Source organism: Epargyreus clarus, unplaced genomic scaffold (assembly GCF_041222505.1).
Source record: "Epargyreus clarus isolate Ecla_fem2 unplaced genomic scaffold, WU_Ecla_fem_2.2 ptg000036l, whole genome shotgun sequence".
Lineage (NCBI taxonomy): Eukaryota > Metazoa > Arthropoda > Insecta > Lepidoptera > Hesperiidae > Epargyreus > Epargyreus clarus.
Genome location: NW_027332241.1, coordinates 6,868,814 through 6,883,375, shown reverse-complemented (window position 1 = coordinate 6,883,375; position 14,562 = coordinate 6,868,814). Strand labels below are relative to the sequence as shown.

The 14,562-nt window shown below is 37.1% G+C and overlaps 1 protein-coding gene across 1 annotated transcript; it reads right to left on the bottom strand.

Moving 5' to 3' along the window:
* Window positions 1–634: 634 nt before the first annotated feature.
* On the bottom strand, window positions 635–6,290 carry GMF (Glia maturation factor). The gene is made up of 4 exons (XM_073092458.1): window positions 6,082–6,290; window positions 5,010–5,119; window positions 4,345–4,432; window positions 635–3,438 (listed from the first exon to the last, which is right to left on the bottom strand). Exons 1-4 carry the CDS (start codon window positions 6,187–6,189, stop codon window positions 3,319–3,321), a joined length of 426 nt encoding a protein of 141 aa, XP_072948559.1. The 5' UTR covers window positions 6,190–6,290; the 3' UTR covers window positions 635–3,318.
* Window positions 6,291–14,562: the final 8,272 nt, after the last annotated feature.

The window sequence follows — 14,562 nt, the reverse complement described above, 5'->3', positions numbered from 1 at the left end:
CCATTCAAAAGACTGACGATTCGAATGTCACGCAAGCTCACGGCGATTTTATGATAGTGCCGAAAACTCGCTTTTGAAGGTTTTCGAGAGCGTCAGATTTTTATATATATGAGTCAGGTTGATTTCCTCGTCGTGCTCATTTAAAATATCGAGGATACATATATTCTATATTTAATAGAATATTAACAGGCCCGCACATACGTTAATACATTTTATGGAACGATATGATTTTGCTTTGCTACGGGCCGTGCCTGACACGTACAATGTCTGTACATATAATGAACTATAAGACAAAAATATGTGTAACACGACAGACAAACTACAAAAAATTAAGACGGACTCTTTTGAAGATTTATGCAGTGATGCTTCATCAGATGAACTGCATTCCCGCTGCAAATTACACATCAAAAAATATTAAAAATAATTAAAAGAAAGGTAACTAAATCGATATTATTTACTCGTAAATGTGCTATAGTTATCAGCGACTTATAACTTATATTTTGTGTTAAATAAAATTACTGACGACTTATAAGTAAACTTTTGATTTATACTGTCATATTAAAAGTAAAAGAGTATATGAAAAATTATACAAATATACTAAATTAGAGAGTCTTTTTACCCGACCGCAGAGTAATGTTTTTCGGGCGTATGTATGTATGTGTCATTCTGTGTCACGCTGCAGCACAAACGACTTGACGGATTAACATATGAGGTGTCGTTGGATTCGTCTAATGTGGGAGTGACATTGACTATATTTTTAAGCAGTCAGGTATTTTTTGTTTACATAATATTTATCTTTTTTAATTCCCAAATTATAAAAAGATAAGTCTCAGGTTCGATGACCCAATTTTTAAATTTTAAAAAAATAAAATTCATTAATTATACATTTAGAAGGAATGTTTTTAATAAAATCAGCCTATAAGCCCACTACAACCCCACATTTGGGCGTGGGCAACCTACTCTAATGGATATACTACTGGTTACACAATATTAAGATTATGTGCTATAAATTCTATATATAAAGGTTCATTTATATATACAGACACAGAGCATGTCAGTCACGTGTCGTGTCAGACAATGCATTCTCCTATACAATGTGTTTTGACGTATTTATATCTACCGTAACACAGCGCAGGCACGGTCTGTGCCTGGCAATATACTGTATAGAATTATTATGTCTGACACGATACGTGCCTGGCACGTTCAATGTCTGGAAATATAAATGGGACCTACATTTGCAATATTAAAAAATATAAAAAGTTAACCTTTGGTTCGTTTTAAAATTAATTCAAGAAAAAAGCTAAAAATAGAAAAATATACATCATTTTTCAAGGCAAGAACACGAACGAAATGAAAATTTTCAAATTTCAAAATGAAATCAAGTCTACATCAAAAGCAAATCAAGCCAAATAAAATGCCACATCAACACGCTTGCCAAACCTCGACAAACCGTCACAAATTCAAATGTGTGGATAGAGATGTTTGACTTGGTTTGTGTACCAAACAAATTAAGCCAATTATTTGTAGAGGTTTGCGGTAAGTACCAATAGTACGGATGCGGCATTAAATAATTTAAAAAAAAAACTTAAATAATAACATATACTTTAATATTTTCAGTAATATTTTCAGAAGCTTTTTTATTAAATATAATAAAATATATTGCTTTCATACAATTGCAAAACAGGCTACATTTAAGGTAGAATACATTACTGGCAATATTACTGACAAGTACGGCAATATTGCCCGCGATGTTCTTCTTACAATGTTATTGTTTGAAATATTGCCGCAACGCTTGAAACAACGTATAAATACAAATACCGCCAATGTTCAGAATTACTTTAAATCAGAGTTAAATAGCAAACTAAACACAATCTCTTCTATACAGATTGCGGCAATATTGCTAAGTTGTGCAATATATAACGACAGCTATACAATAGACATGATGACAAATTTAAAAATATCTTTTTATAATATAGTTATATGTGTATTGTTTTCAAAAATTATACTATTTCGCTTATAAATTAAGTTACAACACAAATATTGGCTTTTTACCACGTTTTTATTAACTTTATCTGTATGTATGTATGTAACGGAAACTTTGAACTCAACATTTACCCACTTTGAAGGGTCAGTTTAATTCAAAATCTCGAACAATTATCAAGAACCGATGACATTACCGATTCTAATAACTTTGTCGAAGCGGTGTTCGAGCGCCTTAAAGAAAGTTCATGGCAAAGTTACTGCACGATAGATTAAAACATATATTTTTAATTAGATCTTATTCTTAATTGTCTTTTAAATTATATTAACTATAAAAGTGGTTCCTGGCACTTTTAAGTAATAATTTATTGAATAATGAAATAATCGCGAAAATGCTGGCGAGTGACGTCACATCTCTACATTGCATAGAAAATATAATTTGAATCTATTCAACATATTTTTTTTACTAAAATCATTTATTATTTGATTTTAAATACTGTTATCATGTCTATTGGAGGTAAGAAAACTACTAAAAATTCGTTTTATGTTAAGATAAACTCCATTTCGATATTACAATAATACTTTTGCATAAAAATATTGCTTGTGTCATAAGAATAGAAATCATTCATTCGGATTCATAAAATATTCGTACCTTTTCGAAAAGCGGGTCGTTCACTTATTTCGGGTTTAAATAAATGGGCGTATATGTTATATATAATTTTATGTAGTAGGCATTTTGAAGGTGGTAGAAAATTCTGTGGTTCAACTCCGGCGGCACCACCGCCACACCTGTTTCTGTTATAACAGCAGTGTAGCGCTGCTGTGTTCTGCTTTGAAGTGTGGTAAGGGAGACATACTTTTCTGAGGCGTTCCAGTTTAGTCCTCAGGGGTAGGGGCGCATCTGTGGCCGGCGTCAGATAGGAATATAATCCTATCTGGTGTTGATTACAGATGTCCATGGGCGGCAGTAGCCACTTACCATCAGGTGGACTGCATCCTCGTCTGCTACTACTATATTATAAAAGAAAGGTGGTTCACATACCTTTGAAACTATTTTTTTAAGATTTACTAGGTATGTTTCCTCACGATGTTTTCACCATTAAAAACTGTGAAGAAAACATCTGCCCCCCATAGATTATTATTGTAAATATTAGCCACCTTCAACTCTATAAAACTGTATAGTCCACGCCAAACTGCTAATCCGCTCCGAATATAGAAGAGTCGCGTCGCCATAGCAAATTGTATGACTACACCTGCTCGCAACAACTTCAGAGCGGACTAGCAGTTTGGCGAGGTTTATACCTATATACGCCCATTTAAACCTGACTCACATATGAGTTACTTCTTCATCTTCTCGTTAAGCCACTCAGTGTTGAGTTCTTCTAACTCCCTAACTTCCAACATTCGTGGTGCACCGACAGCCGCTGCCAGGGCTCGCTGAGTGCCTGCGTACATTACCTGAAAAATTGTAAGAAAACTTATAATAATCTATGTGACAACTGTGTTTCAAACCTTTTTTGGAGTGAAACCTTTAGCGGCGTTGTGCATTTTTTGTAATGGGTAAAAATGTTAAACTGAAGAATTAGAATGTATTAGCTCCAGCTCCACATGTACCATTACGTTAAGTTGACATTGTAAAAAAAAATTTTTAAAAGATGTGTGTTATGGAGTTTCTTTCGCCGCTTCTTCTACATAACGAAACACCTTGTGAAGTGGTGGTAGTTGTATTGACATTCAAAAAGTGCTCTGTAAAGAACCTATTTTGAATATGATTTGATTTGATTAAACTCCCGTCAAGACACGTGATCTGATCGAAAATTCGTAAGACTGTCATGTTTGTGTACGCTAGCACAATCAATGAATGTTGTATTTTACCACATATCTGTACTTTTATACTGATAAGTAAAGCAATTCATGCAAAATTATTCCCCAATCATTCCAAAATATAAAAAAATGCACACCGTTAATATTCAAGTTGTCAGTTCTGCTGCCACTCCCAGAGTGCTACCCGTTGATTGTTTTATAATATACGAGTAGCAGACGAGCATGCAGTGAGTGAAACTCGAACTCTCTCTTGAGGGGTCCGAGGTTAAAATCACAGGCATCTCTGATTTTTCAATATTATGCACTTTGGTGAAGTTAAACATTGTGAGTAAACCTGAACGCTTGAGAGATTTATAATAAAAAAAAATTCAAAGGTGAAGCACTACGCACTTGTCCAGCGCGGTGGACTATGGCCTAATCCTTCTTATTCTGAGAGGAGACCCGTGCCCATAAATGGGGCCGTAATAGGTTGACAACAACTTAAGAAGTGTTATTCCCTATTAAACATACACAACAATATCATTATAATATGTTCTTTACCTGTAATTCCATTTGTGCATCTCTCGGTGTGTAGAATATGAAGCAGAGAGGATATGACACTCTGCCATCATCGTGTGTCATTCGGAAACTGAAATATATTTTTTGCAGATATAATTAACTCTTTTTCATTGTATGACTCAACAGATAAAATAAAACCCCTAATTTTCTGCACGGTCACATCACATTACACACATTTTTTTTTTTTACAATATATGGGTGGAGCAGACGAGCATACAATCCATCTGATGGTAAGAAGCTACTGCTCATGGACATCTGTAATTAACCACAGATAGAACTAGATATTCCTACCTAGGCTCAGCCACAGATGCGCCACTACCCTTGACTAATTTGGAACACCTCGGAAAAGTATGTCTCCCTTACACCCTTCACACTAGAACACAACAGCGCTTAACACAGCTATTATTAGACAGAAATAGGTATGGCAGTGGTGCCACGGGACTCGAACCACAGCATCTACCACCTTCAAATTATTTAGACCAATATGATTTCTTATAATATGTTTTGCTACAGTATGTGTCTGCGATGTACAATATATATAGTTATAATTGCCATAATCATTTCAGAAATCCAGATTTACCTTTTGGGTACCCATGACAACTTTTCCTGTATCTGGCTTATATTTGTCTACGTATGGGTCTACTTACGTGTATATGATGAATCTAGGTTGGTGTGATGGTAGGACTTCCTGTAGATCCTCAATCTCCAAGTCGGAGAGTTCCTCATCGATTTGCAGGGACTGTTTCTCTCGATTAACCTGGAATTTCAGGAATGTCAATTGTTTTTGGAAATAATTTATTTAGCAGAGAAAACGTACAGTAATGTTCTTAATTGGGAGATTAGCTAAATTAAATAATGCAGAGTTAGAAGACGCCACGCCTTTGTGGTTTAACTCTAAATGTACCACACCTATTTCTACCTTCTATACCTAATAGTGTAACACTGCTGTGTTCTTGTTTTAAGAATGTGTCTGAGAGATACTAAAAGAGACATTGTAATTTAGTCCTTAGGGGTAGGTACAAGCAGTTGCCATTACCAAGTGGACTGCATGCTATTGGGCAATTTTCATTATGTAACACACTAGCTGACCCGGCAAACATTGTGTTGCTATATAAATAAAAAAAGTTAAGGGTGAACAATCCTCATCACTAAGAGGTATGAAAAATAGATCGTAGCTGATTCTCAGACTTACTGAATATGCATATAAAATTCGGTGAAAATCAGTAAAGCCGTTTCGGAGGAGTACGGTAACTAACACTGTGACACGAGAATTTTATATATAAGATTAATGTAATATTTTCTCATGATTGTCATAAGACATTATAGTGTATATATGTTTTACCTAGTAGTTATTATGTTCACTGATTTAACTTACAGGTTTCTCTGAGATTGAAGACCAAGAGAAAACATTTGTTTAAAAATTTTCAAATTATATTTTCGAGTTCTCTAAAAAAATTCAAGTGTGTGTCTACCAATCCGCACTTCACCAATAGGTGGAAGAATCCTTCGTGTTACAACTCCGGAGGCACCACCGCCACACCTATTAAATTCTACCTAATAACAGAAGTGGTAAACACTAGAGTGTTCCGGTATGAAAGACAACAAAAACTATTTAGGATCACTCGAACACACGGATATTTATTCCTTATTTTACATAAATATTCCCATTTGTTATCTATCAATACATTTGCCACGGAAACAACACAACAATATAGATACCTTTATTATAAGAGCTGAGTTATGCTGTATCCTTTGAAAACGGAACACATTCAGAGCTTTCATCACATCCTCAGGTATATCACAGACGTTTACGTTTGGTGCGGACATCTTAATTTTAGTAAAAATATCGAAATTCACAAACAATTAACACATAGATTACTTGAGCGGAAACTATTATAATCAATCAAGGTCGAATGACTCCATGACGTGACAGTCGCGTTTGGATTCTGCAGATCTGCACCATGCTAAATACTTAAATATCAATTTTCATTTGAACATTAAAACTTGTATTATTTTTTAATGTTTCAATATAGTAATGTGTCAAATTATTCCAATGAAACAAGTTTTAAAAATATTGAAATATGTACGGAATAAATTATAAAATATTTATTTATTTTTGTACCAAGTTGGCTAGAATTGAAAAACAAAACGCGCAACCGCGCAAAATTGTCAAAGGTTTTTGTTAGAAGTGTCATTGTCACTGTCATCGCTCAGATGTCTATTGTATATCGATGATTTTTATAAAATTATCATTTTGTAGCATAAAATCCTTGTAATGCTTACTGGATAGAGCATGCAAACCTCGCAACAAGCTAACTCTGCCCGTCGGTTTGTTTGTGGGCGTTTTTATAGATTTAGGTTAACTATTGTTTGAATAATTTTAGAAAGTGTCAATTCAGTGGTTTTAGTTGTAATTTTGTGATTTATCGGCAGTTTAAGTGTTTGTGTGGCCTATATAAAGGTCAACTACTCGACTATAAGTGAGTATAACTTATAATTGTCGTTAAGGATTGTAATTACTGCAAATGAGAGTATTAAATTACGATTAGAATTCCTAGGTCGTTCCTTTCACAAGACGGGTTTAAAACAAAGTTTTGGTTTTAATTTGACTATTTAGATAAGTAGAAAAGTATTAAAAAGTTAACTTATTTTTTAGTCTATTCAATCATTTATACACTGAATTCTTAGGCAGACACTTGTTGCTAGAAAAGTAACAGAAAAAGTTAGTTTAAATATTTTTTGTTATTCTTTATTTGTTTGAAATCAATTATTCGCTTATTTGTCACAAATGTCAGCATTTTTTTTGTCACAAAGTCACCAAATCTAAAATTGTTAGACAGTTGGAAATGTAAATAAATATTTTTTTTTTATTTTTTTTTTATTTTATTGTATTTTGGACACAGACAGTCATGTATTACATTACAACATCTTAAGCTAACTTAATATATGTTATTCTAGACTTTGAGTGCCAACAATTTGTGTATTAAAAATACATTAGACAAGTTTTTAAGATATTGAATTGTATCTCAAGGTACAAGTTTTTAAGATATTGAATTGTATCTTAATAATAATATTTCTATTCTTTGTCTAATCAATTTTTTATTTATGTTTGTCCATGGTATCTATATTTCTATAATGGCTTTTATTGCCAAATATTCATTTTCTTTTATTACAAAAAATTATAAAGTGAACATTTATACCATTTACTACTATTATGGTTCAATAGTTAACCCAAAAATCAACAGTTTATATTTAAAATTTTAACGTGTATTTGTTATGTATTAGTCACTAGGCTATACTAATACATATTCAGTAAGAAGTGTTTATTACAGTTCATGATATAAAGTCCTGGGACAGATGCACAATTTAACAATTGGGGTTCCTAACCTTAGGGGAACAGAACCCTAAAAAAACTGAATGACAAAGACATACAGATGCCCTAATTGTTGTGGGTTCACACTCTGTTAACACATTATATTTACATCATATGTGTCATATATGGTCCATGACAAAACAAAATCATTCTATACACTGCGTCTCAATCTATTTATATCTTCTATGACTCGACCACACATACAAACTATTTCTGACAAAGCATCATACAAAAAACATCATTTTTTCTGTCACAATACATTCAATATTTATATAAATGGTGCCTTATAAGTCTAAAAATTATAGACTAGCTTTTAACCACACCTTTGCTTGTGGTCGGTTAGTAAATGGCGCCTTAAATGTTGTTATAAGTATCCCTAGAAAACAGTATTAAAGTACCCTTCAGAAGGTGGTAGAACCCTTTGTGGTTCGACTCTGGCGGGACCACCGCCACACCTATTTCTACCTAATAACAGCAGTGTTAGCCGCTGCTGTGTTCCTGTTTGAAGGGTGTGGTAAGGGAGACAGACTTTTCCGAGGCATTCCAGCTTAGTCCTCAGGGGTAGCGGCGCATCTGTGGCCAACCTCAGGTAGGAATATCTAATCCTATCTGGGGTTGATTACAGATGTCCATGGGCGGCAGTAGCCACTTACCATCAGGTGGACTGCATGCTCGTCTGATACCCTTATATTAAATTAAAAAAAAAAAACCCTATGTCCTTTTCTGAACCCCTGACAACGTGTGTACATTTCATGACAATCGGTTACGTAGTTAAGACGTGACAGTGTGACAAACAAACCCATATTTGCATTTATAATATTAGTCAACACCATTTGTGATAAAACTAAAAAAAAAAAAAAAAAAAACGCTTTCTACACTCACAGCCCCACACTAGGATTCCCTGTATCGTGGGTGCTATGGACACACACAGAGACAAATACACGAACACCCAGACCCAGAAACAGAAATATAAATTCATCATTTAGAAATCTGTCTGGCCGGGGATCGAACCCGGGACCCTCTGCGCGTCAGACCGGCATGGTGACCGCTCCGCCACGCGGGTCGTCTACTAAGTAATAATATAATACATTTTCCTTTGAAAAAATGAGGAAAATACAATTCGATTAATAATTTTTTGTACAATTATTGTGCAATTTTGTATCTATCAGCTGTTATCTGGCTAAATCCCTAATTGATGCTTATTACGGATAATTAAGATGTAAAACTATAAAAGTTAAAAGATATGATATAATAATTTATTATTATCTCTAAAATTTGGTTGTAAATTTTATTATGGATTAACTACTGTATTCGAGTTGGGAAGTACTCGGGAGTGGTCGAAAATTTAATGGAGAAATAATTAAAATTAAAATTTTATATAAATTTGTGAAAGATAAAGGTGGTAGAACCCTCTGTGGTTTGACTCTGGCGGTACCTATTTCTGTGTCAACAGCAGTGTTAAGCACTGTAGTGTTCTGGTTTGAAGGGTAAGGGAGAGAAATTTATCTGAAGCATTCCTTACTCCTCAGGGGTATCTATGACGGACCTCAGGTAGGAACCTAATTTTATCTAGGATTGATTGCAGATGTCCCTATGGCAGTAGCCACTTACCATCAGGTGGACTGCATGCTGGTCTCCTACTATATTATTTGTAATGATAAAAAATTATTAGCCAAGTGCAAGTTGCACATTGAGGGTACCAAACGATCAAATAGATTTATTTAATACTTTTAGTATTTGTTGTTTGTAGCCACTGTTATAAAGACACTGTAAAAATTTGAAGTGTATATCTATTACGGTTCAGGAGATAGAGCCCTGTGACTGACGGACAGATGGACAGACAGCGGAGTCTTGGTACAGTCCGCGTAAAACTGCTAGTCCGCTCTGAATATAGAAATAAATCGCGTCGCCATAGCAAATTGTATGACTACACCGGCTCGCAACAACTTCAGAGCGGACTAGCAGTTTGGCGCGGACTATAATAGGGTTCCGTTTATACAGTTTGGGTACGAAATCATCAAATCTTGACCACTACAAAGCGCCGATAGTATTGTGGTTGACCTGCTTACGATTTTGATGGCAATTCTTATCTTGCAGGTTCAACGTACGTACACAATGGTGATAGCAAGCTGATAGCGACAATCAAGATGGCCGACACACGTAAGTTGTTACTATTTTTATATTTATAGAAGCAGTGTTACTGGGGTTTAGTATATTTGTAAAGCATTTTCGTTATAATGTAATGTTTTAATTAAAATTTTAATATTACGAATTCGGGGAGTACCTATTTACCACCTGAGAATCTAAATATATATAACTCAAAGGTGACTGACTGACGTAGTTATCTATCAACGCACAGTCAAACCACTGGACGGATCGGGCTGAAATTTGGCATGCAGGTAGATGTTATGACGTAGGCATCCGCTAAGAAAGGATTTTGATCAATTCTACCCCCAAGGGGACAAAATAGGGGATGAAAATATTACTTCGTAACGCGAGCGAAGCCGCGGGCAAAAGCTCGTCTGTCTATAAAGAGCGGGCAAAAAGGGGATGTCCACTCCCCTTTTGGTACATAGCTGTGGTACATAGCCTCAGGATTTGAGAGACGCGGAAGGTATGACGCCCCTATAACCATAATGAATGGATTATTTTATGAAATAGTAAGATAAGAGGAGACAGGCCATATCAAACAAGTGTAGTATGACGTGGAAAGGGGGAGGGACATCGACCTCGGACGGGAGTTCGGAAAAATAGTTTTTTATATAACACTAGTGGTGCCCGCGGCTTCGCCCGTGTTTAAAAGAAAAAAATATAACATACTAATATACATAAAAGTGAAAATTCGTACCTTCAACTTTGCTAAAAATCATCACTAGATGAAATGCATAGTTTACGATTCAATCCTTACTAATATCGATTAAAATAATCGATGTTTTGGGTCCAAAAGATCGATTCTCCGATTAATCGATCTTAGATCGCCATCCCTAGTTCCCGTGGGATTTCCGGGATAAAAACTATCCTTTGTCTCTTCTCGGGTCTCAGACTATCTTTGTACAAAATTTCATTAAAATCGGTTCAGTGGCTTGGGCGTGAAGAAGAGACAACCAGACAGACAGACAGACAGACGGAGTTACTTTCGGATTTATAATATTAGTAAGGATAAGGATTATGTTTTATATAGAAAAAGTTTAGAATCTCAAATTGTGCCCCCGGGCAGCACGTTTTAAATAAAGGGCGGCAATATTTTAAATAGGACGACCTTTTTTGCCGCTTATATTATCATAGGGGCGGCACACGATACGCTGCCGACGTTAAATTTTTGTCGTCAGGGGTAGTAACGCATTTGTGATCCGTGATATACCTAATCTGTGATGTAGTATACTTTGAGTTGATTACGTAGCCAACGAACATGCAGTCCACCTGATGGTAAGTCACTATGGACTATAACCAACTCCATATAGAACGCACCGGGCGCCGTCATACGAGGGCGCCTAAAACACTGTATCTGAGCTAAGAAAAAACAACGTCGCTAGGACCAAACAAGGACTTTGCAAGTCCATATGTAGTATTTTAAGGTGCTCCAACATGAGATATCGCACCACCTAATTTTTTTTCTGGGGCCGCCACGGACTAGGGTTATATGCCCACGCCTTATATGTAAATCGTCCGGCATCTTAGAATCTAAATACGGTTACAAATATGTCGCAACTTGTAATGACTAATATTGTATGTATATTTATGTGGTTATGTATATGTAAGTATTAGTAATATGAAACCCGCGGCAACCAATCCATGTATAGATTGTAATCGATCTGTAGTGTGAAGCAACGTCGCGCTTTGTGCTTTGTTAGACCACTAGTTGTCCCTGTAGTACCGAGATCAGAATAGGGCTACAATAATAATAATAATAATAAACGCTTTCTACACTCACAGCCCCACACTAGGATTCCCTGTGTCGTGGTTGCCATGGACACACACATAGACAAATACACAAACACCCAGACCCAGAAACAGAAATCTAAATTCATCATTTAGATATCTGTCTGGCCGGGGATCGAACCCGGGACCCTTTGCGCGTCAGACCGGTATGGTGGCCGTTCCGCCACGTGGGTCGTCACAGTATCCCCTGCCTGTCGTATGAGGCGATTAAAAGGGGCTTCCGGGGTTGCGGGCGGCAAGAGTGGGAGCTCGAACCGTCTAGCAAGCAACCCCGGGAAGGACGACAGTATGTGTGGTCGCATACCGTTGTAAACACCAGACGGTGTGAGGAGCGCCTTTGCTCACCTGGGCGGAGCCTGATGCGGTAACACGTTCAGAGATCTCCGGTTGCGTTCCGTTGGAGATCCCGGAGTCCTCTACGCAGCGCCGAGGACGGCCACCGGGGGGGTTTTAGTGCGGTAAGAATCCCACATAACCTTGCGTCGCTCCCACGGCACCTGGTACCTTTTAAATGTTTCCCCCTCGTAAACAAAAAAAAAGACCTCTAGTGGTTTATGAAGTACATAGGACGTGGTAAGCTGGGGAAGGTTATTGGATAGCAGTTTTTTAGGGTTCCGTACCCAAAGGGTAAAAACGGAACCCTATTATCTAAGACTGCGGTAACTGTCCGTCTGTCGATCTGTCACAGGGCTCTATCTCGTGAACCGTAATAGATTGACACTACAAATTTTCAGTTTATGTATAACCATTTTAACAACATATACTAAAAAGAAAAAATGGGGTTGATGACAGAAGGTGGTAGGACCCTTTGTGGTTCGACTCCGGTGGCACCACCGCCACACCTATTTCTGCCTAATAACAGCAGTGTTAAGCGCTGCTGTGTTCCGGTTTGAAGGGTGTGGTAAGGGAGACATACTTTTCCGAGGCGTTCCAGCTTAGTCCTCAGGGGTAGCGGCGCATCTGTGGCCGACCTCAGGTAGGAATATCTAATCCTATCTGGGGTTCATTACAGATATCCATTGGCGGCAGGAGCCACTTACCATCAGGTGGACTGCATGTTCATTTGGTACTTTTATATTGTAAAATAGTATGTAAGCCACACTCACGCATATGCAGAGAAACTGCACGCATATGGGTAAGACATGCGTGCTAATTTGCTCGAGCGTCTTTCTTGTCACAGGGCATAAGCCCGCGTGACAAGAAAAAGGATTCTAATCGTTCTATTTGCGTTTATCTTGATAATCGGTTGTCAATTGCCGGTTGTCGTATGATTCATAATTCATAATCTTTATTTAGTAAATTTTTGGGTTACAATATATAGGATGTACACATAGTCAAAAAAGCACCAAAAATTTCTATCTTTATGTCGATAAAGTCGATAAAAGATAAGAAACCGCTCAAGATTTGTGTGTATCCAAGATCGTGTATGTTTGTTTATTTTAGACATATATGATTTTTGAAATTTAATAAACGGCCATTTCCCCAGGTATCTCTATTGTTTATTTTTTTTGCGAGGGGGAAATTTCAAAAGGCCATAGAAACGACACGGGGTTATGTGGGATTTTTATCGCACTAAAACCCCCCCGGTGGCCATCCTCGGCGCTGCGTTACGGACTCTGGGATCGAAGGAACGCAACCGGAGTCCTCTAAGCGCGTTGCCGGGCTCCACCCAGGTGAGCGTAAGCTCGCTATACCCTCTGGTGTGTATAACGGCATGCGCCGTCCCGCCTTCCCGGGGTCGCTGGCCGGGCGGTACGAGCTCCCACTTTTGCCACCCACTACCCCAGAAGCCCCCACATCACCTAAAGTTTTGCTGACATAGCAAGGTGGAAAGCTGATTGAAGCCCCCAGTATACGAAGTTGATCTTATTTTTCAAGCTTTTACAAGTCTACAAGGAAACTTATAGCTTATGTGAGGCTGTTAGAACCAGAGTAGCCTAACTACAAAAAGGAATTTACAATATGGAGAAAAGTAAAAGTGTATAGTCCGCTCTGAAGTTGTTGCGAGCAGGTGTCATACAATTTGCTATGGCGACGCGATTCATTTCTATATTCAGAGCGGACTAGCAGTTTTACGCGTATTATACAACATTTTTAAATTACGAAAATACAGATAGGTCAAAAATCATTAAAATGCAGTTAGGCCACTCTGGTTCTAGCAGCCTCATATATATGCAAGATAATGGGAAAATTTTAACAGCGTGATTCAGAATACAAGTGGCGCCATCTATTGACGAGTAGCGGAAACTCGCGACAATATAAACATAAGATTTATTAAGTTTTTTGTTACAGATGAAACAACGGAGATGCTGGAAAGATCGCCAACGTGAGTATTTTTATACTATTTTAAATATTATTCGTATAACTTGATTCATCAACCCATTACTGTCCCACTGCTGGGCACGGGTGTCCTCTCAGAATGAGAAGGATTAGGTCATAGTCCACCGCGCTGGACAAGTGCGCATTGGTAGACTTCACATATCTTTCAGAACTTTCTTTAGATCTTTCAGGAAGTCTGCATAAGATTTCCTCGAGATGTTTTTTCTTAACTGTTTCACCGTGTGATGATTAATTTTTAATACGTACATATTTTTTTTAAATCAGAGGTCTGCGCTTTGGATTGAATCTTGGATTTGAATCTCGGACCCCTCGATTGACAGGCTGAGTTTTAACCACTAAGCTATCACTGCTATATTACTGATATTTGTTTCATAAAAGATTATTGTAAATGAAAATAACTACTTTTATATGTTTTTTTTATAATATGGGAGTAGCAGACGAGCTTGCAGTCCAGAGATGGTAAGAGTCAGAGGTGGTAAGTGGCTATTGCCGGACATAGACATCTGTAATCAACCCTAGATAGAATTAGATATCCCTTTGTGAACTCG